Consider the following 22,728-nt stretch of genomic DNA (forward strand, 5'->3'; position numbering starts at 1 on the left):
GGATGGGATACTACTTGAGTGAATTTGATCATTTGTTGCCGGGAATCTGGGATTGGGGAGTTCTGAAGAGGATGGAGGAGTCTGGGATCTGGTTTTGTCTCTCATATTTTCTTTTCAATCTCTAATTACCCGCGTGATGGCGTTGTTGCTAGGCCGGAATATCTACATGGGGTGTTGATTCCCTTGTTTTGCACTGAATTTCTTTTCATTTCTCAGTCGGTCTCTCTGGCTCACTGTTAGCCTTGATGTGTAATTGGGATGGATCTGCTGATCGGGGTCATTCCTTGCCATTTCTTGTCTTCGTTTCGTTCGTGAAGCCACTGATTCATATTACCATTCCTTTCCCAGCTGCTGCTGCGCGGATTCTCTTCGTTTGTTTCCATGGCGTTTCACATCGTCTTGCGTTGGCTGTCCTGCTTTGATCTTTCTAACTGCGGCTCGGTTGGTTGGTCTTTTCTATATCCTTTTCTTTTGTCGTGGCCTGTCTATCTGTTTGTTTGGATCGAGTATGTAATAGCAAGAAGATAGTACGTTGTCTGTCGTATAGTGCTCTGTAGGCATTTCAGTCGTCAATGTTTGAATATTTCTGTCCATAATGAAATGAGACCATGTTCGAATTGAATGGAGAGTCGAGTATCTATGCAAAAGGCGCCAATTCACCGTTCAACAAACATATCAGGATCTAACGCAGAAGACAGTGCATGGTGTATTTAAGGAACGGTTCAAAGCACGACACAAGGAGGGATATCAAACAGAAAATCGCAAGGAGAGACAACTATGAACCATCGAACTCCAGCCTCAGCTACTCCAATCCATCTCGTAGCAGGCATACCTGTATCGTCTTTAAAAATCATGTATCTCATCAGCCATCATTGGTCTCGTGGACTCCACCACTGCAACTCTAGGACTATCGATCATGCAATCAATAAAAACGAGTCAATGAATGAAACAACAAACGTAGGGGGTATATCCAATGATATAGCACCAAAATCAAGAAATCGTATAACAGATATAAGGAATGAATGCCAAACGCCAGGTATCGTGGATCTTATCTTCATGGAGACGTTTTTTTTCGCTTTTTTCTTTTTCAGCAAAAATATGAACGTGGGGTATCATTGGGAGCTACACGTGAGTGTCACCAGGTCCGGTATTGTCCCAGCGTTTCGCACGCTTCTTCTCCCAGATGTAGTTCTTGATGACGCACGGAGAGTCATCGGGACCTTGGCAGACCTTCCGGCGATTGAGGTGTTTGAACCGCGGACCCAGCGGGCCGTTCACGTAATGGTACTGTCCGGCAAAGCGGTACTGTCGATGGTCGCCGAGCGGGTAGAACTTGTCTCCCCAGTGGCCTTTAAAGTAGAACCACTCTGTGGGGGAGTCCGGGCTGGCGGTCGAGGCGCGCAGAGTGTCGTTGTCGTAGTCGTAGGTGTACGAATGGCTGTTGAGCAGCGGATCCCAGAGTGGACCGCGGTCGGTCTGGTCATGGAGAAGACCCCAAGGCAAGATGTAGTCGTGCACGCCCGGGGTGGCGTACATGGCGTGCGTGCCCATGGCAGAGTAGATGACGGGCTGGAGCTTGAGTTAGCTTCGGGTCTGAGAAGGTTCTGTGGGTGAGGACTTACTCGCTTGCCGATCTTTTCGACGGCGTCGTAGCTGTAGGCTTCGCCGCCGGAATGCGCACTGAAGAAGAGCGCCTTGGGTTTGCCATGGTGGAATCGCACGAGACAGTGCTCCCAATCGCCAATGTGGTTGCCGAAGCGGACGTTCAAGACGACGTTACCCAGGTTGAAGCTGTAGAAGTAGAACCAGAAGGCGTCGACTATACCATTTCCCTTGTCCATCACCAGGAGCACGGCTGGTGCTTCGCTGCGGCCCCCGGCCTCCCCTTCCTTGACGGGATGGCCCTCGTACCGTTTGCGCAGCTCCCAGTGGATTCGCTCGGCATCTCGATCGCCGGGACGGAGATAGCCGAGCGCCTCGGCGGTTAGACCGTCGATGTCTTCCTCATCGCCCTGCGGGGTATGCGCGGTGTCGTACCACTGCACCCGTTCGTTGGGAGGATCCTCCGGGAGATCGCCGTCCAGTCGACCGTCGCGGTAGTCTGGCTCTGAGTCGGGCGCACTGGGCACGTTCTTCTCGCCTTCGATCCACTCGGGACGGTCTTCAACGTTGTCGTTACTGGTGAGGAAGACGAAGCGACCATCTTGCCACTCGTTGAGGCGGTCTAGGTCCTGGAGGGTGGGATGTTGCCACTGCGACTGGATGGGGGTGTAGTTTAGCGCCGGAGTGGTGTGGTAGAGATGTTCGGCGATGTCGCCGGGCCAAAACTGCTCGCCGGAGAAAAGATGAACAAGCGGCGCATGCTCAAAAACATAGTCTGGAATCCTGCGGTCGGACTCGTTGGTGGGATGATCGGGGTGCCGGGGATCGACCGACCAGAAGGCCTGCCAAGCAGAGGCGGCATCGGTGTTGTTGTCGGGGACGGCGGCGGGCCTGCGGTGCCCAAAGCGGGGCCGGACCGGGCGGAAGTGCGCGGTCCCGCACAGGCCTAACCACCGACAGGCCTTCCGGTCGAGCCACGACCGAGATGAGTCAATCCAGGCGGGTTCGTCACGGTCTTCGTCGTACCAAACAAAAGCGGACGGATTTACCGACCGCACCAGGCTGTTCACCGACACATAGGCGATCAGCGAGGTCAGGATGACAATGGCGGCCCCCGCTTTCTGGACCATCTGCTGACAGAGACCGGGCTGCAGGTCGGTGGAGTTGGAAGAGAGAGCGACGGCGTTGGCGATTGCGAAACCGCCGGTGGGACTCTGAGTCGGAGAAGGAGGCGTAGATGAGGCGGCGGTGGTCAGCGAGGGTGGAAGACCGGACAATGGATCTAGCGAGCGAAACGCATGGGATCGGGGAGCGCCAGAAGCCAAAGAAGCCAAGAGGAAGGGAAGGGTGATCAGAGAGAGGAGGAAGCAGGAGAAGGCAGACAAGTGACAGCGACAGGCCATTCGGCCTGACGCAGGGCCAGACATGATTTTATATCAAATGGTTCAGCCGGCAACAGTCGAGAACAGCAGAGAGTGGAGATGCACGCATGCCTTCTGACACAAAAAGGCAATTGTCCAGTGAGAACGAGGGACCGGGAGCGACGGAAGGGGATTAGATAATGGAGCACCGGATGACGGATGCACTCAGGAATGGGTCAGGAATGGATTGGAATTGGGGGGATTCCGCGCAGAGCCGGAGGAGGGAGAGGGACAGGGACAAGGAGAGGGGAAGAGGAGGGAAAACGGAAGAGGCGGAAGAGATAGACGGTGCCTAGTAGGGCTGATGATCACGGGGATTTGATGTCATCACGAAGTAGTTAGTTGGTTATTGATTGGGGTTTCTATAGACAATCCGGCCCGACAGTGAATAGGATTAATTAACCCTTAATTAATCCGCTTATTCAGGGTCCCCCATTCTGCAGTCGCTCGTCGATCATTGCGATCGTCCCACTTCGCCCTAAATCTTAGCCAGAAATGCCGGACAGCCAATTCCCCCCTCTCAATCCGTCACAGTCACCATCATGCAGCACGAACCAATGCTGGCCGTCGACCCGGCCATGCTTCCTCCTTCTGCCTCCCAAGCCGACGAGGACTCCGACTACGAATATGAATATGACCCTGAAGAGACCGAGGTATGCTCGTTTCCTCCCTCCTGAATCGTCAACTGACCCTCCCCGCCTCCCTTCTCTCTAGACCTTCTATCTCAATCTCGACCTGACCTCCCAGCACGGTCCTATCCGCCCGCCGCGTCGTCGCAATGATTCCTCCGCCTCAACCCCCCGGGCGTCTTCCGCTGGTGCGCCTCCCAACGAAGAGAATGAGCCCACGTTGACCACCACCGAGTCCGACCACCCTCCCGCCGAACCCCTGCAAATCCTTGGCCTCCACACCTCCAACCCGATCATCTCCTATCAGAATCAAATCTTCAGCTGTACTTGGGCCGACCAGATTGGCACCGAGCTCTTCTTCACCCATCCCGAATCGGACCATCCGGACCCCGAACGTGATGCCTCTGCGTCCGCTGTCCCACCCACCACCACCACCACCACACCCCCATTAAAACGCGGACCGGACTTTGACCTCATCGCCGCCAACAGCGTCAAGCTCCTCGGTCGCAAGGCCAATCTGATCTCCAGCACGGGCGCTGCGTCGGACGCTGCCAGTGCGACAACGACCGGACCACTCCCCTATCCGTCCCGCGCCGGTCCCCCCACAAACCAGATGCGATTCCTCGAGCAGCTGCGGCTGATCAAGCAGGCCCGCGGCGAAACCGACTCCGTGCGCACCGTGTTCAGCACCGCGAAGCGCCCACAGAACCTGGAGGAACGGCTGCGCGGCTGGGCGCGTACCGACGAACAACTCGCCGAGATCAGGCGGCTGAATGATGCGGCCATGCAAGGCGATTCGTTCGCCATGTCCGAGTTGGAGCATCTCTACGCGCAATTCGGGAGTCAGGAGGCCGAGTCGTCCGATGCCCAGCACCGCTGACGGTTGACCCACTGGACACAACTGTTCAACCCTAAGGGCTCACCTGAAAAGAGCCGAACGTGAAAGCTTGATTGTAACGCCGGTCTTGTACGCTGTCAGATGGCATGGTGCAGCGTTACCCACTTCCCCGGACTGCCTGCCTCCCTCAGGAATTCCCAGCTACGTTTTCATCCATGCGATGGCTATCACGTGACCATTCCCGCAACCACCAACAATCAACCGGCATGCATACCGGTGTTCGTGGATGACGATCAGCCTCGGCCGTCGTCGATGGTTTAACATCTTTTTAGTCTGGAGCTTGTTGCTTGATGGGATGACCCACCCGCAAGAACCGGTTTGTCCCAGGGAGAGTGGCGTCATGCGACTTCGGGCGACACCGCATGTGATGATACCAGAGATGGCAACTGAGTTGTGATCGGCCGAGGATGACTTCACTACTGAGTATGTCTCTCGATGTTGGTGTCGATGCTTGCGACACAATTGATCAATTGATGATATACCAAATCTGGTTATTGAATGTGTCGATGCTATTAGGACTATTACATCATGGCAACCCGCTTTTCCCATCCGATACCCAACCCGCAATAAACAAACCAAGACCCATGGACAAGCTGCTCGCTAAATAACATCAAAAACAAACCCAATCGCATCCAGCCCAGAGAAGAAAATGCCCGATATTCCCGAGCCGTAGAGACAAAGACAGACCACCCATGCGACCCGAGAACTGTGATTCTGGAATAGCCTTGGTCCGGGTTCTCAGGCGGTATGCTTCCCGTCTATCGAACCCCACAGGGCGTGCGGATTTCTCGATTCGACGGGGGACGGCGGCGGCGGCGGCGGCGGGAATTGCAGGCCCAGGTGCGGATGCGGCTCGGCGTCGACAGACTTGGGCATTTGTGACGAAGCGAGGATGGCCCGCGAGATGTCTTGAGTGAAGGTGGAGGGGGTGATGATGGTAGGACGGGAGCGTGGATGGGAGGTGATGGGGGCGGACATTGTGTACTGTCGTATACTTTGATTTCGTATACTGGTTTGTTTGGTGCTCTTGGAGACGACGAGAGGAAGGAGGTATCCGGTCGACAGAGGGACGTCTAGGAGGACAGTTGGACTGGTGAATTGACTTTTGCGGCGTCAGGCGTCCTGGTCTGGCTGTCAGTCTTGGGCTTTATATTGAGGTCGGCGATGGCACCAGACTCTGGCGCTGTCGGGTGCGGGATTCCCCGGGAATAGGTAGGACCAGGCCAACATGTGATGGGGCTGAGAGAATGGTTCGGGAGAGGCATGGGGACAGAGTCTTTTTCTTCTGAAGGGAATGGAGACTGACCTCGGTGGTGATGTAATCCCAGCGACTGTCACGAACAAGAACCGGTAGAGGCGAAGAATAGTATTCCGTAGGTAGACTCTTTGATCGAGAAGGTTTTCAAGGGTGGAGACTGAGCAGTGTCCGGGAAGAGACTGCTTTTTATAAAGGCAAAGCAAAGCAAAGCAAAGTACGGTGTAGAACCGAAGGACGTTAGGGTGTTTGTTGGATAGACAGATGCAAGCCGGATGTGACGACGGCAGATTTGTTTCGGGCCCAGACAGCTCCTATATATCTGGGGGATGTAGGGGGAAGATTAATTATGGAATATTATTATTGTCTTTTTTTTTTTTTTCTAAGAACTTTTTTTTTTCCTCCGTGAGGATAATCAGCAAACACGCTACTCTGGCATCCCTTTCGTCCCGATTCCAGGCTAGAATCGTTAGTCGAGCGTGTTTGATGCGTGGAGGGATCATCGACTTCGCCCTGCCTTCGTCCACACTACTTGTTAGGGAGAGTCGGGTATCTTAGTGTGCATGCTTGCCACGACGACGGAACGGAAGGGCGGAAACTGGGGAAGAAAGGTAGGGGATGTGGGGAAAACCAGGCAAAAAAGCGGCCGATGGCGGTGGGAAATCGTGGATAAAGGATTCATTTATTTTGATTCTATTTATTTTTTAAAGTATTTTAACCCTTCTTTCAGGCATTTATCGGGACACATACGTATGCACAACACCAACTCAGGAGTCAAGGGCGTCCCCCCCAGCTGGAGTGAATCCCTCAACCAGGAAACATAGATCGTCCCGGGTGAAATCATACAGATGCCTCCAGATCATCGGGAATCCCCGTGAGTGCGGGATCTATCCTGATGCCTGCGCGAGTGAGTTCATGGGACACGCACGACACGCACTTTACCCGGCCATCCCCATCGAATCTATAAAAAAGGCTATTATTATGATGTGTACGGGGGTATCGACACCGCCTGTGTGGACGGAAAATGATGGAAGAATGACACCCAGCTAACGACCTGTGTACTAGGCACTCATTTTGTTCATGCTGAGATCATCCTCCCCAAACCGCTTACCCAGGCAGGCATCTAGATCCGTCGGATATATCCCATCGGGCAAGGGGAAGAATGGATACGACCACCATGCAGGGCCGCGGCAGGGGATTTCCCGGATTTCCGGGGCAGACGGCGTCCTTCCGTTATTAACTACCTACTTATTCCGCCTCGGTCCAGCAGAAAACGGGGCGATCCTTCTGGGGCCTACCACTCTGTCGGAGATCAGGGCCTAGAGGCCACATTTCCTCCGTTCGTTTGTGCCCCTGGACGGTACCGCCTCGCCGCCAGAAGCGCCTTGGTTTTGTATTCTGAATTATGGAGACTTGGGTCAGAGAAACTGAAGTTGGACCGCAACGACTCAACACGATTCAGTCACTGTGCCCGAATCGGGGCTATCATGCCCCAACCGAGCCCGCCGTACTTTTGTCACAACGATCTACGTATCCAGGGGTGAGCTGAAGCCAAACATGCTAGCTTCCTCCTACGGAGGAGTCGGGTTTCCTAGTCGGGTCCTGGGGTCCTCACACGGAACACCCTCATTTCCTCCGTGTCAGACGGATCATGGGGCGCTTGGCATAGGGAGGCCGGGACGTTGGTTACACCCGCTGCATCAGTCTACTACAGTAGTCTGCAGTGCACTGTAGTCTGTTTACAGAGGAGAGGGCGTCATCTGGAATTGTCAGTCTGGGATCGACCTCCATTCCATCCGCATTGTTACGGACTGGGAAAGTGTCCGTGTCATTTAGCAGGCTAGTAGCGTCTTCCCAGCCCCATCCTCCGCCTCACAACGGAACAGACTCCATACCGATGGTTCGCCTCTGAAAGAAGCCAGTCTGGGGCTGGCTGACTGTGTTCAAGCCTCATTACGGAGTACTCCGTACTCCGTAGTTCTTTGAAGTGGACCCAGTAACCAGAGTAGTCCTAGGTAATTTGAAGAAACAAAGCCAGAGCTCTCATCACGGCTTGCATCCCCCTTGTTGATCCATCGCCCTAGTAGTTCAATCAGAAGCCTCCTTCGATGGACCTAGACCTGGGCCTGGGAATTCGACCCGTCGATTCCACCGTGTCATTTACGCTTCTGACTAGTTCTTTTTTCCTACCGCAATTGCTGGCTTGAGGGAATGCTTTCACCGCCAGTTGAGGACAGCTCATCTTGTCCGTTGTCCCGCGGACCCGCCAAGCCTTACTCCGGACTTACTCCGTAGTCGTGTCGAACACCCCGGAACTTCTAGAATGCCGAGATTTCTACCACTTATCAGCTTATCGGCTTTGCTTTTTTTCGGATTTTGGCGGTCAGCGCCCTGGTCTTCCTCAGACATCGGTTTGACGGCCTTACCGTTTGTAAGGCATCAAGGCGGTGTTCCTAGCAAACATCCTTACACTTATTATTATTTAGTCGCGTTAGTCGCGGGTTGGGGAGCTGATGGTATTGCTGGCAGGTACCAGCTCACATTATTTGCTGTTAGCTGCCAGAAACAAGGCTGCATTTATGATGCTGTATGCGGTGCATTACTGATAAGATAGGGATACTTGCATTGGATATATCTCTTGGTGGTATGGTTGTTCGGTCGTTGATTGACTGTGGAGTAGATATGTATCTACCTGCAGCTATTCGTTTATGGTTAATGAGAAAAAATTGCGTTGTTCTGCAGGTCTTTCTAACTATAGATATATTTAACACAATAGGTAGTACTTTCAAGAATATTGATTTCTTTCAATGTAATTGTGCAAAATGCCCTCAAAAAATACAGATGAGATGAAGTCGAAGAGACGATATTCATCTGGGAGCAAATACGCGATGGACTGCTTACTCCAGCGCCTCTGCAGAAGTAGTAAGCTGAATGCACGTCAAGTTACCTCCACTTGATACCTGAGCGCTGGGCTGAAGTCGTTGAATAAGGCGAGTCTGTTGCATAGACTCGATGCCTCTGTGAAAATGCGTTTATGGCTCTGTTGGTCGTTGTTTTTACTTTCATAATCACACACGAAGTTTCTTGCTGCCTTGCTAAATGGACAGGCTGCGAGGCTGATAAGGCGTGATAAGCGGTCACCCAATGCAGTCCACACGCAAGAAAAACACAACTTGAATGAACTGCAATGTGGTTGGCTGAGCCATCTCCATGTATGTATTTCTTCTTGATACTCAGTAGCTTTGGGCAGTGTTGACAGAGCTCTTTGCACCGATCTTGGAGTCTTCATAAATACTCTGAAGCCGCAAACAGTGATAGACGACGGAGGAGTCCCCGTTGCTGATCTAGATTCAACAGCCCGGAGAAGTGGTACCGAAATACCCGCTGTGGCTTTTAGCGGGCTCTTAGCTGACAACCAACTTGCATGTCTGTTCGAACAAGAAGGGAACCATTCCAGGCACACTATTCCGCTGTGAGTTGACTCTGCGATTGGTTGTTTGACGGGATCCACAGGCGAGGCTCCCAGTTATAGCCCTATGGACTAGCACGCTGTTCTCGCCGATGAACCTCAGTCTCGAGAACGATAAAGCTGGCTGCAGTATTTGACGCCACTGTATTGGGTCTAAGCCGCGAGGTGGTCAACCCAAATAAAGACCCAACACGGCTGCTGCCTGGACTGCACGTTCTGGAATCTAGAGGAATTATAATAGTTATTCCGTGAGGGTCGACACATCACATGTATGCCCATCATGAACTATGGACCTGCGGTGATCAGGAGGCCAGAAATGCATGAGTACTATGACCACAACGAACTCCTGAGGGTTCTTGCAGGATATCCTGGCCACAAATCAGACGCTCGGCGACATTGCACTATACTACCGTATTCGCGAGTAGAGAGTCTTTTTTTAATATGCCACGGAATACCGCGATGAGAGGCTCTAGGTAGAATAGGTACGCAGGTACACGGGGATCCTAATGGGACTTCAAAGTGTAAGAGTCTGATTGGTCTAGATGTTCAAGCAACAAGGTACCTGTCTCCAGGTACCTTGGAAACACCAGCTTTGAGTTCAAGATAACACGTGCGCATATAGTATCCGATAGAACTGTAGATTCTTATAACGAAAGAAATATTGAGGCTTACATCGCACCTCAGACAATCAGTATCTGCTCAACGCAAGAGATTGCCTTATCTGGATATCGGAGATTTTCACTCGGACTGGCAACACGTAGGCTCTTACACATGGCACTACCTTCGATCGATCTAGATACATACTACTTTCACCCTGGTTGTCTCATGATCTATCTCGAACATGACCACTGCTGTCTCCAAGACGATGAATACGAAATGACAGCCAATGCTCATGTCTGTCTCAGCTGCAACCGCTCGGACACCGTCACACGATAGATAATGTGTGATAAGCAAGGCGACAGACACCCTATCAACCAGGTACAGCACCTTGCGCGCAGCCCGTGTTGTTGAGCTGTCATGAAGTCTGGACGTGGTCTCCGGGGCCGCATGGCCGGAATACGTCATTGCATAGCCGAATGGGAGAAGATTGCGCTATTGTCGGGACCACCTTACCCATTCGGACGTTCTGGCGATGCATTATTGTTCACGAAGTGGATAGGGGCCTCCGCGCTTTGATTGGGATTACCTCATACAGGCCCATCGAGACAAGGCCAGGAGTTGGATGTTGGACGGTGGAGTCCACATGGACGCCGCTGGTTGGGTCGAGGGGGAAAAGTCTGAACGCACTACGGGGGATGCTCCCCAGAAGAGTGACCCCCCGCCCTGAGAATTTTCCTTTCCTCTTTTGTTTTCAAAGTTTGCAGTTGGAGAAGCTGTCCCATGGGGTGAGCCATTTTTTCTTGGTCGCCTTTGCGTGATCTGGAGAAGGGGTTGGGAAGATGGCGCGGGAGGACTCCGGAGGGCGGGTATCACCCCGCAAGTCACTAGAGGCCGTGGCGGTTGATCCAGGTACGGATCGAAGTGGTGGGATCGACCAACCCCGCAAGTCGGGTGAAATCTCTGATGAAGAGATTTTGGATTCGACGCCATTCGGAGGGGTTCTTTGTCTTTTCTATCTATCACTAGAGGCGGTTGTCTTTAGAGTTAGTACCTACCTAGGTAGTATAGTCACGACAGCCGAAGACTTTGAATGTACTAAGACTCCGGCTGCTGCATCAGTCTGCTTCTCTATACGGGGTACGTTGAGATGCGGCAGATACGCAGTATGTCGACATGACTCCGCATTCCCCGTACTCCGTACTCCAAATGTCGTCTTCAATGTCGGTATCCGTTACGAAATTTGAGGCATTTTCTCCAGGCTCATTACGCCAGAGAAACATGCGGCCTCACATCGCATGCCATCTCTGGCGGCCATGATTTGCAGGTCACTAGCCACCATGACACACCAAAATGCGCGTCAAAGCCTACAGCCCTACTAAGTGGAGTCCTTCAGACCACGAGACTGGCTGTGTCAGCTGACTCAGTGGACCTGTACGTACGGAGTATGTACAGAGTATCCATTGGAGTACTCTGTCAATAGTCTTAGAATGTCTTTGACGAACGTGACTCTCCTGTATGCCTATTCTTATCCTATTCGCCTCTGGTCGCTGTCTCAGATCAGCGGGCAGAGGCGAGATTCACGGCGGTTCTCAGCCACAACGGGGAACTTGTCAGGTGTTGAGGCAATTTTTTCCATTCTTCCATCATTTTTTTCTTTTCAGGTTCCAAAATTAGCGCTGGCCAATCATGCGGGTTCCTTGCGGCATTTTTTTCCTTTTTTGCCTCGTGCCGCTAATCCCGATTGGGGGCCGCGTGCCCCTCCACGTTTGGGTCGAGAATTCTTTTACTCAATAACAGCAGTGGTATTCAGGGTTTTCTTTCCTGAATAGTATTTTGGATATGTATAGGGGAGGAATAGAAGGACAAATATCGTGAGGAGAGTGTATTGAAAGGGGACCATACTCGTAGGATTGATTGAAGGTCGTTGATTCTAAGTCGGACCTAGTGCCCAGCAGGATTGGGGGCACTCTTGCATCATCGAGAGCCTTCTGGACGGCTTTTTTTCCTGGTTGAATAGTAGCGATGATTATTATTATTCAAAGAAAAAACCCACTCTCCACCGCCGGCTCCACCGCGTCCACGGTGACCGGGATAGCGGTGGATCAGCGAGTCTCGAATCGTTACTGCCCCGGACCGGTGCCCCGTTCCTGGCCGATCGCATAGCACCGGCCGGTTGGGGTCATGAACGTGAGGGTTGACGGCCAAGCTATATAAAGCCGGTTCTCCAGAATGTGTCATTCGCGTTACTCGATTCTATTATCACAGTGATTCTTTCTTAGAACCAGTTCTATCCAGATACAACCTCAGTTGGTTGCATGGCTGTGACTAAGCGACCTTCCTTGTTGGCTGTCGTCATTGCAGTATCGGTTTGATAACACCCTCCCCGTGCATGAGCGGTAAGTCACCTTCGTCCACCTCTTCGCTTGTACCACTACGACTATCACCACCGACAATTGCTCTCCACGGCTCTTATCTCTGTCCTCTCTGCCCCCTTGTTTCCCTTGTTCCATCATTGCCTTCGTCCCTCCCAAACTTAATTCCTTCCCTATCTCTGGGTCCTGCGCCACATGCTTCCCATAAAAAAAAGTGCCCTTTGCCGATGACTGACACCGCCTCTATAAAAAGATCTCTCCGTTCACCTCTCCCTCCGTCTCTCTCTCTCAATTGAAATCTCTCCGCTTTAACCCTCCCCCACCTCCGCATCATGGTGTCCCCAGCGACTTCATCCCCACAACCGGACGGCCATGTCAATGGCACCAACGCCCTTCCTGTCCGTCCGGGGCCCAAACTCTTTGGGAGCAACGATGGCTCGTCCTCCGGCACGGGAACTCCCATCGGCTTCCAGAGACACCCTCACAACAAGCTTTTCGACAATGTAACTGGTCCCAATATGCGCCAGCCGTCACCTCAGCCCACCCATCTGGGTTTCCCCTCCAGTGGCAGTCCGCATCGCGTTCTGTCGGAAGAGGATCCGGGTTATGTGGCCGCCAAGTTTGAAGGCAAAGAGAAGCAGATGGAGCAAGGTAAGCCCGTTCTTCAATCCGCGATCCACGATTCTCGTCTAACCTTTTATTCCCCATAGTCATGGACCAGCTGGAAAGCAAAGGCTTCCTCCCCAGCGAATTCGTCGTCGGAGAGACCGAGTGGTTCTACAACCAGCTTGGAATCGACGATACCTACTTCCAGACCGAGTCCGTCGATGCGATCGTCACTCAGATTCTGTCTCTCTACGCCGCCAAGGTCGCGGCGTATGCTCGCGACGACAAGAAGCTGGAGATCCGTCTGGACAAGGAAGCGGAAGACCACGCCGTCTACATCGATACCAGCAAGCCGGGTGTCGCCACGGTCGAGGGTCCGCGCTACGAGCAGAGAATTGACCGCAAGTACATCAACAACTCGACTCCCCAAAACAGCTACCGTGTTGAGACCTTCCGTTCTCCCACCTCGATCCCCGGTGATGATGGCCAGCAGCTCCGCTGTTACTTCGTCTACAAGTGCCAGTTCGCCAACCCTAACCCGGACCCCAATGAGACCAACATCGACATCATCGGTGAGAAGCGTTTCCTGCAGAAGGCGACGGCCAACACCAAGGCTATCTACCAGGAGATCATCACCAATGCGGTGAATCGGTCCGGTCCCGTCATCGAAATGTTCGAGATTGAGAAGAGCCGTGAAAAGAGACTGGTCATTGCCTACCGTCAGGGCTCGGCCATGGGTCTTTTCAGCGCCCTCTCTGATTTGTACCATTACTACCGCTTGACCAGCTCGCGCAAGTACCTGGAGAACTTCTCCAACGGTATTACCGTCATTTCTCTCTATCTGCGTCCCCTCCCGGATTCTGAGATCGCGTCCAAGTACCCGCCCATCGAGGCCGCTATCCACCAGATCATCAAGGAAGTGTCGCTGCTTTACTGTATCCCCCAGAACCGGTTCCAGCATCACTTTGCCAGTGGCCGTCTCAGCTTACAAGAAACGATCTACGCCCACTGCGCATGGGTGTTCGTGCAGCAGTTCCTGAATCGTCTCGGCTCGGAATACACTTCCTTGACGGATCTTTTGGACTCCAACAACAGCGTCCACGCGGAACTTCTGGCCAAGATCAAGAAGCGTCTGCGTACGGAAACCTTCACTTCGGACTACATCTCTGAGATCGTCAACAAGTACCCCGAGCTGATCCATAAGCTCTACCTGGACTTTGCCAACACCCACTATGTGCAGACGGCTGGTCCTGCCGAAGACGATTTCCTCCCTACCCTGAGTTACCTGCGTCTGCAGGTCGATGAGGTCTTGGATGGTCCCCGCTTGAAGCAGCTCATCTCGAGCACTACGGCGAACGAGCACGACGAGATGGTCATGAGCGCCTTCCGCGTGTTCAATGCTTCGATCCTGAAGACCAACTTCTTCACTCCCACCAAAGTGGCCCTCAGCTTCCGGCTGAACCCCGATTTCCTTCCGGAGCACGAGTACCCTCAGCGCCTTTACGGTATGTTCCTCGTCATCAGTTCCGAATTCCGTGGGTTCCACCTTCGTTTCCGCGATATTGCGCGAGGTGGTATCCGAATCGTCAAGAGTCGGAACAAGGAGGCGTATAGCATCAACGCCCGGTCTCTGTTCGACGAGAACTACAATCTGGCGAACACTCAGCAGCGCAAGAACAAGGACATTCCGGAAGGCGGTGCCAAGGGTGTGATCTTGCTGGATGTGGATCATCAGGACAAGGCCCGCGTCGCTTTCGAGAAGTACATTGACAGTATTCTCGACCTCCTGCTTCCCCCGGCCAGTCCGGGTATCAAGGACCCGATTGTCGACCTCCATGGAAAGGATGAGATTCTGTTTATGGGTCCCGATGAGAACACCGCCGAACTGGTGGACTGGGCGACGGAGCACGCTCGCAACAGAGGTGCGCCGTGGTGGAAGTCTTTCTTCACTGGCAAGAGCCCCAAGCTGGGTGGCATCCCCCACGACACGTACGGCATGACGACCCTGTCGGTTCGTCAGTATGTGCTTGGTATCTATCGCAAGCTGAAGATCGACCCCTCGACGATGCGCAAACTGCAGACTGGTGGCCCTGACGGTGACCTGGGATCCAACGAGATTCTGCTCGCCAACGAGAAGTACACGGCCATCGTCGACGGATCTGGCGTCATTGTTGACCCTCAGGGACTCAACCATGAGGAGCTCGTGCGACTTGCCAAGAAGCGGGTGACCATCTCCGAGTTTGACCTTTCGAAGCTGTCTCCGCAGGGCTACCGTGTCCTGGTGGACGAGAGCAATGTCAAGCTGCCGAATGGCGAGCTGGTCCACAATGGAATGATCTTCCGCAACACTTTCCATCTCCGCCGGGATCAGCAATACGACGTGTTCGTTCCTTGCGGTGGACGCCCTGAGTCGATCGATCTCTCCACTGTTGGCAAGCTGATCAAGGATGGCAAGTCCGTGATCCCGTTCATCGTGGAGGGTGCCAACTTGTTCATTACGCAGGACAGCAAGCTGCGTCTGGAGCGGGCTGGCTGTATCTTGTTCAAGGATGCGTCGGCCAACAAGGGTGGTGTGACCTCGTCCTCGTTGGAGGTTCTGGCTTCGTTGTCCTTTGACGACAAGGAGTTTGTGGAGAACATGTGCATTCGCGAGGATGGCAGTGCGCCGGAATTCTACGTCAACTATGTCAAGCAGGTGCAGGAAGTCATCAAGCAGAACGCGACGCTCGAGTTCGAGGCCATCTGGCGGGAACATGAGCAGACTGGTATGCTCCGCAGCGTGCTGAGTGACCGTCTCAGTGTGGCGATCACCAAGCTCGACGAAGAGCTGCAGGAGACTGAGCTGTGGGACAACGTTGAGCTGCGCCGGTCTGTTCTCAACGATGCCCTGCCCAAGCTTCTTCTGGACAAGATTGGCCTTGATACTATTCTTCATCGGGTAGGTACCTCTCTTTGGAGTTCTGAATTCGCCGCTAACGTGCATAGGTTCCTGAAAACTACCTGCGGGCGATCTTTGGCAGCTACCTGGCGAGTCGGTTTGTGTACGAGTACGGCAGCAGCCCCAGCCAGTTCTCTTTCTTTGACTTGTAAGTTCTTCCTGAAGAATGATGCGGATGATGCGGAGATGCTGACTGGCATTAGTATGACCAAGCGTCTTACTCAATCGAAGGCATGAATGATTAGATTAGATGGAATGTTTGTCGGTTTTGCATGAGTGCATCTGCGGTGTTTACATGACTGCACATAGGCAGTGTTACGACCATTAATGAGGGATGTCCATAGGCATGGGATACAGAAAAGTCACGAGTAATCGTATAATACAACGATTGGTTTCCTGGTGATTGAGTCTGCAAGAATTCCGCATGTAGCGTAGCTGTTGGCTGGAGTGAGAGACTGCGTATACTAGGATGTATACCGCAGCATCAAGTCAATGCCATGGAGTAAGTGTAATGCATATCACATGAAGTTCCAATTCACATACATGAAATGTCGGTGCCTCGTCGGTGGCTGCCGTAGCAGACATAGTTCATACCCCGTTCAGCTTACACCTTGAAGCAAACACCTGTATTCTACTTCGACAGCTACTCGACGCACCGAAACTTCGCCTCATCCGTCCAGCTTTCCCGGACCACCAACTCGCCCAGCTCAGTCACAGCAAGCAACCGATTGCTATATTCCTTCCCAGCGGTACCACCAAACCGTACTGAATCCACAATCAGCATAGAATAACAGTCACTGGGGATGTTACTTACCTCGCTACTGTCCTGGTTGAACCCACGCGGGTCCGCCCAGACATGGTACTCTTTTCCCTCGCTCTGCAGCCGCACCTAACAGGTTATATTATCGTCCGAGGAGGTGTAGATTCCGGCGAGTGTGGGCATGGAATCCCAATTGGTATTTATACGCAGGCAGGTCCTCCATATTTGTCCTACTGCAGCTGCCGGCATGGTTGCTTTTGAGCAGCAGCAGCAGCACGAAGTAAGGGACAGACGCGGGGCTTTACTTATTCGGTTTATCTGGTGGTGTATCCGGGATGACGCTACTCAACGCCATCATGACTGTCTTGTATAAATACTAGGTACATGCTTGGATGCAGACTGGACACCTCTCTTATCGCAACAACGAGCAAGCACCATGCATGTCATCAAGATCCTGGCACCCCCAGCCTTTGCTACCGCCTCTCTCACAGGTCGAGCCGTCCCAGGTCCGTCGCAGTCTGTATCCCGCCGCACTCACTAACCGCGACCAGACCCTTCCGCATGGAACGACCTGCACCGGTCTGCGCTGCTCGCCTCCGCAGCGTACGCCGGCTGCACCGAGCGAGCCTTCGATGTGACCATCACCAAGCCGATCCGATCCCCCGTGGCTGATACCGAGGTACTCTACTCCCCTTCCCGTCTGCCATGCTTGAGGCGAGTATCTGAACCGCACCAGGGCTTCGTGGGATACTCCGAGCAACGCCGGACCATCGCAGTGGTGATGCGCGGCTCTGTCAACGGTGCGTTGACCACCCCCACGATAAAACAGCAAGAGGCATGCTAAATGCCGTCACCACATCCAGTCCAGAACCTCCTCACAGACGTCGACACCACGCCGGTGAACCCCGTCCTGTCGGGCGTCACTTTCCCCCCCAACGTAACCGTCATGAACGGCATCTACAAGCCGTGGTCGGTCGTGCACGACGACATCCTCACGGAGGTCCGCGCGCTCCTCGCCCAGCATCCAGACTACACCCTCGAGTCGACGGGGCATTCGCTCGGCGGCTCCCTGACGTATCTGTCGTACATTGCGCTGGCGCAGAACTTCCCGGGTAGAGAGATTGTGAGCACGGCGCTCGCTGCGTTCCCCATTGGCAATGAGGTATTTGCTGCGTTTGGCACTGAGCAGAATGGGACGATGAAGAGAGGGAATAACATCGACGATGGGGTGCCGGTTCGTGGGGTCCTAGCGTTTTTGAAAGGAGCTTGTGCTGACAGCGGCAGAATATGTACGTCTTGTCGCCGAATGATTATAAGCATTACGGGGTTGTGAGTGCCCTGTCTGCCGTTGTTTAGTGGGACGTACTGACGGGCGTAGGAGTACTATAGCGGCGGCGCCCCGAATACCACGGTCCGGTGTGAGGGCGAGCGCGACACGCAGTGTTCGGCCGGAAATGGGCTGGCGAGCGTGGGCCCCGGCCACTTTAGCAGCTTTGGGGTCGCGATGGGGGCTGTCAGTCTCACGGGGTGTGGACCGGCTTATACTCCGAGCGTATCTGAGGGGAGCAGGAGTTGGCTGTGGGGGAGTACAAGTATGGGTTGGTTATTGGCGGGTCTCTTTTTCATGTAATCTGAGGTGATTCTCAATGCGACGTGAATTTCATATATATACTGAGAAATTAGATGGTAATATCTGGCACGTTGAGGTTGAACTTTTGTCCTTCTTCGTACTCGGTGCGCTCGATCTCTTCCAGCTGCGTCCACAGCTCGGGATACTTGGCCTTGGCCCACTTTTCGACTTCGTCTTTCCAGTATTGATAGGGTATCGCGTTGTAGAGAAGACCGATCCTGTTCACAGTGAACAATCATAATTAGCGTATATCCGGGGGGTGTGGGGGGTTACGTACGAATTCCTCGTGGGCATGAGGCCAATCTCGCTGTGCATCTGGTCCAGAGCCTCGGTGGCCAGATCGAACTCACACTGCGCCGCAAGGGCCTCCACATACGCCATGTACAACCGGCGGTCGACGTTGATCTCCAGCAGCTTCACCTTGCTCATCATCTTCATGGCCTCTTGCACGCCGTTATGGTGCTTCTCGCACAGCTTGAAGAAGATCGCAATCGTCTTGTGCGAGGGGCCCTCCTCGGACTGCAGGATCTCGCGGAAGATCTCCATGCTCTTCTCCGGCATGTCGCAGACGGCGTACGCCAGCATGAGCCCGTTCAGCAGCCGCGTGTTGAGGTCCACCTCCGTGTCCAGCTTGAGCATGTTGTGGACCGTTTCGACGTTTTTCGCGTCTTGCGTGCGCGCGAGGCCCTGGAAACAACGCGCGTAGGTATCTGGCTTCGGCCGTCGCGCAAAGTCCTCCGCTTGGCGCATGTGGCCGAACACCAGGAACGCCAGGTCACTGCGGTCCCGCTTGAAGAATGAGGTCATGATCTCCGTGCGCATGCTGACGCCGGTTTCAGGGAACGCCAGTTGCAGAAGCCCATACGCCTCCCAGGCGTCTCCGCTGTCCTGGGTGCGGTCGGTGATGAACCCCGTGAGGGCGTTCCGGATCTTTGTACGCTCCTCATCGTCGTACGACGCAAGGCGCGGCCGGAGGAGCTCGGAGACCCCTTCCCAATCGTGTCGGTAGAGAAGCATGTGTGTCAGTGCCGCTACAGTCTCTGCCTCAAGACGCACATTGTTTTCGAACACGGGGTCGAGGAAGGAGGAAACCCGGTCAAAGATGGCATCGTCCTGTCCGGACAGGCAGAGCATCGTAATAAGCTTGTTCATAAGGGGCAAGTTCTCAAAGGCCATGATGTTGACATCGTAAAGCTCTTCCACGCCTTGAAGTGTCTGCTCGACGTCTCCCGCCTGGATGTATGATTCAAGTCGCAGTTGATGGGTCCGCATATCGGGCTCGAATCCCCACTCGGAAGCCAGCGACGCAAAGTTTGCGGCGAGTTCGGGGTCTTTGATGCAGTTGGCGTACTCGATCAGGCTGTTCACACACGCGATAGTGAGAGACGCCTTCGCTTCCGGGTCCTTGGCTGTCAATTCCTGGACCTTTTCGGAGATAGCAGATGCATCTGCTCCGTGAGCAGCTTGCCAGAGCAGCACAATCTCCAGGGTTTCTGTAACGGGGACCTGCGCGAGGGACTCGAAGATAGGTTCGGCCCAGGCAGTCTCAGACTTTAGGATCGCGTATTTGATGACAGCCTCCTTCGTAGCAAGTGCCGGTTGTTGGCCTTTTGACAGTGGGCATTCATAGATAGTCTGGACGGCTTGCAACAGATCTTGGCCGATGAGGATGTTGACCAGTTCTTCATGAGAAGCAGAGTCAAATTGAATGCCGTGATCCTCCAGTCTCTCGGTAGTCCGACGAAGCTGCCGCCGGTCATTGTTCAGGGCAAATCCCTTCATCACGGTGAGCCACGGGGAGGGGCTAGTCTTCTGCAGCCGATTCCAGAACTTCTCAACAACATGTCTTGCCTCCTCGGGATTCCCATTGAGCGCTTGGATATTGATGTAGGCCAAAAGCGCCTGGCGACCGATATGGTTCGGACCGAATCCATGATCCGCACAGAGCTCCAGAAACGCATAACGGGCGACTTTCTGCACCACCTCGCGGGACTCCGGCAGACACTTGGCTTCCGACAGAACGTAGAGCACGTTCTCCAGGTTTTCGGTCGAAAAGATCCGCTGCCAATCCTCCGGTTCCAGCTCTTCTTCCTGAGCCCGCAAATGTTTCCACGTCACGACTAACAGACGCGCCTGGAAGCCCGTGATCACACCGGGAGTGTCCGCTCGAGCGACGAAGAAGTCCTGAAAAGCCTTGGCGAGCACACCATGCGCAGGACCCCGACTTTTATCCTTCAGTGCTCTCATCAAATCCCGCATCGGCTTCAGCCCGATTTCCGACTGTATTGTTGCCGCTGGGGGTGCGGAGGGAGGAGTCATGGCGAACGCGAAGAAGCTGCGCCGGTGCACATGGTGAACGCTGGGGAGGATGAGGTTTCGAGATCGATGCGTCCGAAGAGTATGCAGCAGGCGATTGCGACAATGCGAGGAGGATAGTGGCTCGTTGTTTAGAATGGCCCGGAAGACCCTCCTAGTGAGATGGGACTGCATGGGGAGAGACTGTGATAATTAGAGGAATAGACAATGAGGACGGTTGATGTCAATCAGGAACGCATGAGGCAGTTGTCAAATGGAAGAGAGAGATAGATTTAGATGTTAAAGGTAGGAAGTCTGGGGGGAAGAGGAAGAAGTTGGCGGGAGAGATGCGGCTCTTGGCGCGCCGAAAAGAAATCCGTCTCGATGCGCTCCACTCCCGCTCTCTTTCTCTTCAGCCGTCTCTCCGCCAAATCCCCTCACATCGTCATTGCTTCGACGCTCCCTCACGAAGCAAAACCTCTCACAATGGCGCTCCATCTCTTGTCCTGGTCGCCTCTGCGGACCTTTGGCTCTCCCACCATCATGGGATCGCTGGCCGCCTGTCGGTGGAATTCCACCTCTGCTCCGGCTCCGGCTCCCAAGCCCTTTGTCGTTCCGCGCAATGCCGCCCATAGTCGGGGTATGTCATGTCTCCCATTTTGTCGGAGTCGATCTGCAGGATGGTGTTGCTACTAGGATGGAAACGGAGTTGAAACAGACGCTAACCGTGGCATCCTACAGTCCCCAAAACCTTCGGCCGCCGTCGGATACAGAACCGCCAGAAGTTCCTCCAGGACCAGAAGGCCCAGGGAGAAAGCCGCGTCCTCGAAAAGTTCCAGACCCGTGATTGGAAAGCGGGTGATATTTATGCGCCTCATGACCTGAGTCCTGCCGAGATGAAGAAGTGGAGGAAGCGCTACAGTCCGTCGACGGACGCTTTTGATTCTCTGAACATGAACCCTCTGGATCTGTATAAGGTATGGATGATCATAAGCGAGGTCAACGGCAGAGAGCAGTGACTGACTATAAGCTTGTGCAGAACTTCTCGATCATGTCCGAATACATCACCCCCATGGGTCGTATCAAGCATAGAAGCGCCACCGGTCTGCGACCAGTCAACCAGCGGAAAATCGCAAAGGCTATCCGAAGGGCTATCGGTCTTGGTCTCATGCCCAGTGTTCACAAGCACCCCGAGATTCTGGCCGCGGAGATGAAGGCGCGCGCGGACGGAGGCGGTCACTTCTTCTAGAACATATCGAGTTGAGCATGCAGGCCGGGCCGGATTCGGACTTTTATTTCTTTTATCTTGTTCTTTATCAACCTGTTCCTGGGTTTCCAGGATAGCATCTATGGGGTTATGTACTATATATCTTGAACTGCGTTTGGGTGAGGATGGGAATTAGACTTGTTAAAGGCGAGCACCTGGTGAATTTTCCCTTCCGGGTTAGTTTTGCCGCTTTCGGTATGAATTATCATAAATGGTTGACACTGACTGGGTGTTGAGTAAGGAGTGGGCGCTATACTATTGTACAAAGGAGGCTGCGCAGCCATAATTAACAAGCAAAAGTTTTCCTAACAATAACCGAATCTATGTGCAACGGACTCCCCGGCCAACTAGGGCATAGAATCTATAATCTGATTTGCTCGCTCAACCAACAGGTTCTGGTGGGCACTACTAAGACCCTCGGCTGTCGCCAATGCACGTCTAGGGACCGGAAAGACAAAGAAGTAAGAATAAGCACTAGACGGGGAAATCGAGTGTCCAACTTTTCGATTGGGCCGCACGCCCGTACATCCGCGCAAAGCTACTGCAGGTCAATTTACAGGGGAACGCCAAATGTTTGAATCCAAAATATTTACCGCGAGCCTGATTAGGGATCCAGATATATTCTCAACAACTCGCGGTCATAATAGTCCTATAAAAGCGATATTATGATGCTTTCTATGAAGCTTATAATGATTCTATCCAACACTATAGAGCCTAAATATGTATAACTGCATCTACAGTGATTACTTTTAGTAAAGCGCCGTGATATTGTTAATGAGAGAGTATATTGAGATTTAAATTGCGGCATTATAGCAAGGACCTAGTGGTAATACACAGCTTACACAGCATTACAGAGTATGTACTATGCACGTCTCAGCCTATCGGCTCCGATCATCCTGGGCGCCATGCGAGCCTTCCTTTGTTCTAACAGCTTTGATGTTCAGTTCATACTCTACCCAGACGGAGGTGGCCTACAGCTTTGGTCA

The 22,728-nt window shown here is 53.4% G+C and overlaps 6 protein-coding genes across 6 annotated transcripts; 4 read left to right on the forward strand and 2 right to left on the reverse strand.

The window, feature by feature from the left end:
• Nucleotides 1-1,122: 1,122 nt before the first annotated feature.
• Nucleotides 1,123-3,029, reverse strand: ATEG_06788 (uncharacterized protein; the record flags this gene model as incomplete). The annotated part of the gene is made up of 2 exons (XM_001215966.1): nt 1,123-1,569; nt 1,623-3,029. The coding sequence occupies 2 exons, from the start codon at nt 3,027-3,029 to the stop codon at nt 1,123-1,125; spliced, it is 1,854 nt and encodes a 617-aa protein (XP_001215966.1).
• Nucleotides 3,030-3,565: 536 nt separating this feature from the next.
• ATEG_06789 (TFIIIC subunit 6 family protein) lies at nt 3,566-4,532 on the forward strand (the record flags this gene model as incomplete). The annotated part of the gene is made up of 2 exons (XM_001215967.1): nt 3,566-3,676; nt 3,738-4,532. The coding sequence occupies 2 exons, from the start codon at nt 3,566-3,568 to the stop codon at nt 4,530-4,532; spliced, it is 906 nt and encodes a 301-aa protein (XP_001215967.1).
• Nucleotides 4,533-12,578: 8,046 nt separating this feature from the next.
• On the forward strand, nt 12,579-15,942 carry ATEG_06790 (glutamate dehydrogenase (NAD(+)); the record flags this gene model as incomplete). Its single annotated transcript, XM_001215968.1, has 3 exons — nt 12,579-12,897; nt 12,957-15,790; nt 15,838-15,942. 3 exons carry the CDS (start codon nt 12,579-12,581, stop codon nt 15,940-15,942), a joined length of 3,258 nt encoding a protein of 1,085 aa, XP_001215968.1.
• Nucleotides 15,943-16,986: 1,044 nt separating this feature from the next.
• On the forward strand, nt 16,987-17,883 carry ATEG_06791 (putative alkaline lipase; the record flags this gene model as incomplete). The annotated part of the gene is made up of 3 exons (XM_001215969.1): nt 16,987-17,056; nt 17,102-17,350; nt 17,414-17,883. 3 exons carry the CDS (start codon nt 16,987-16,989, stop codon nt 17,881-17,883), a joined length of 789 nt encoding a protein of 262 aa, XP_001215969.1.
• A 346-nt stretch (nt 17,884-18,229) lies between these two features.
• ATEG_06792 (putative mitochondrial respiratory complex I chaperone (Cia84)) lies at nt 18,230-20,499 on the reverse strand (the record flags this gene model as incomplete). The annotated part of the gene is made up of 2 exons (XM_001215970.1): nt 18,230-18,398; nt 18,458-20,499. 2 exons carry the CDS (start codon nt 20,497-20,499, stop codon nt 18,230-18,232), a joined length of 2,211 nt encoding a protein of 736 aa, XP_001215970.1.
• A 462-nt stretch (nt 20,500-20,961) lies between these two features.
• Nucleotides 20,962-21,724, forward strand: ATEG_06793 (mitochondrial 37S ribosomal protein bS18m; the record flags this gene model as incomplete). Its single annotated transcript, XM_001215971.1, has 3 exons — nt 20,962-21,115; nt 21,217-21,452; nt 21,515-21,724. The coding sequence occupies 3 exons, from the start codon at nt 20,962-20,964 to the stop codon at nt 21,722-21,724; spliced, it is 600 nt and encodes a 199-aa protein (XP_001215971.1).
• Between the last annotated feature and the right edge of the window lie 1,004 nt (nt 21,725-22,728).

This window comes from Aspergillus terreus, genomic scaffold (assembly GCF_000149615.1).
Source record: "Aspergillus terreus NIH2624 scaffold_9 genomic scaffold, whole genome shotgun sequence".
In the NCBI taxonomy this organism is placed as follows: Eukaryota; Fungi; Ascomycota; class Eurotiomycetes; order Eurotiales; family Aspergillaceae; genus Aspergillus; species Aspergillus terreus.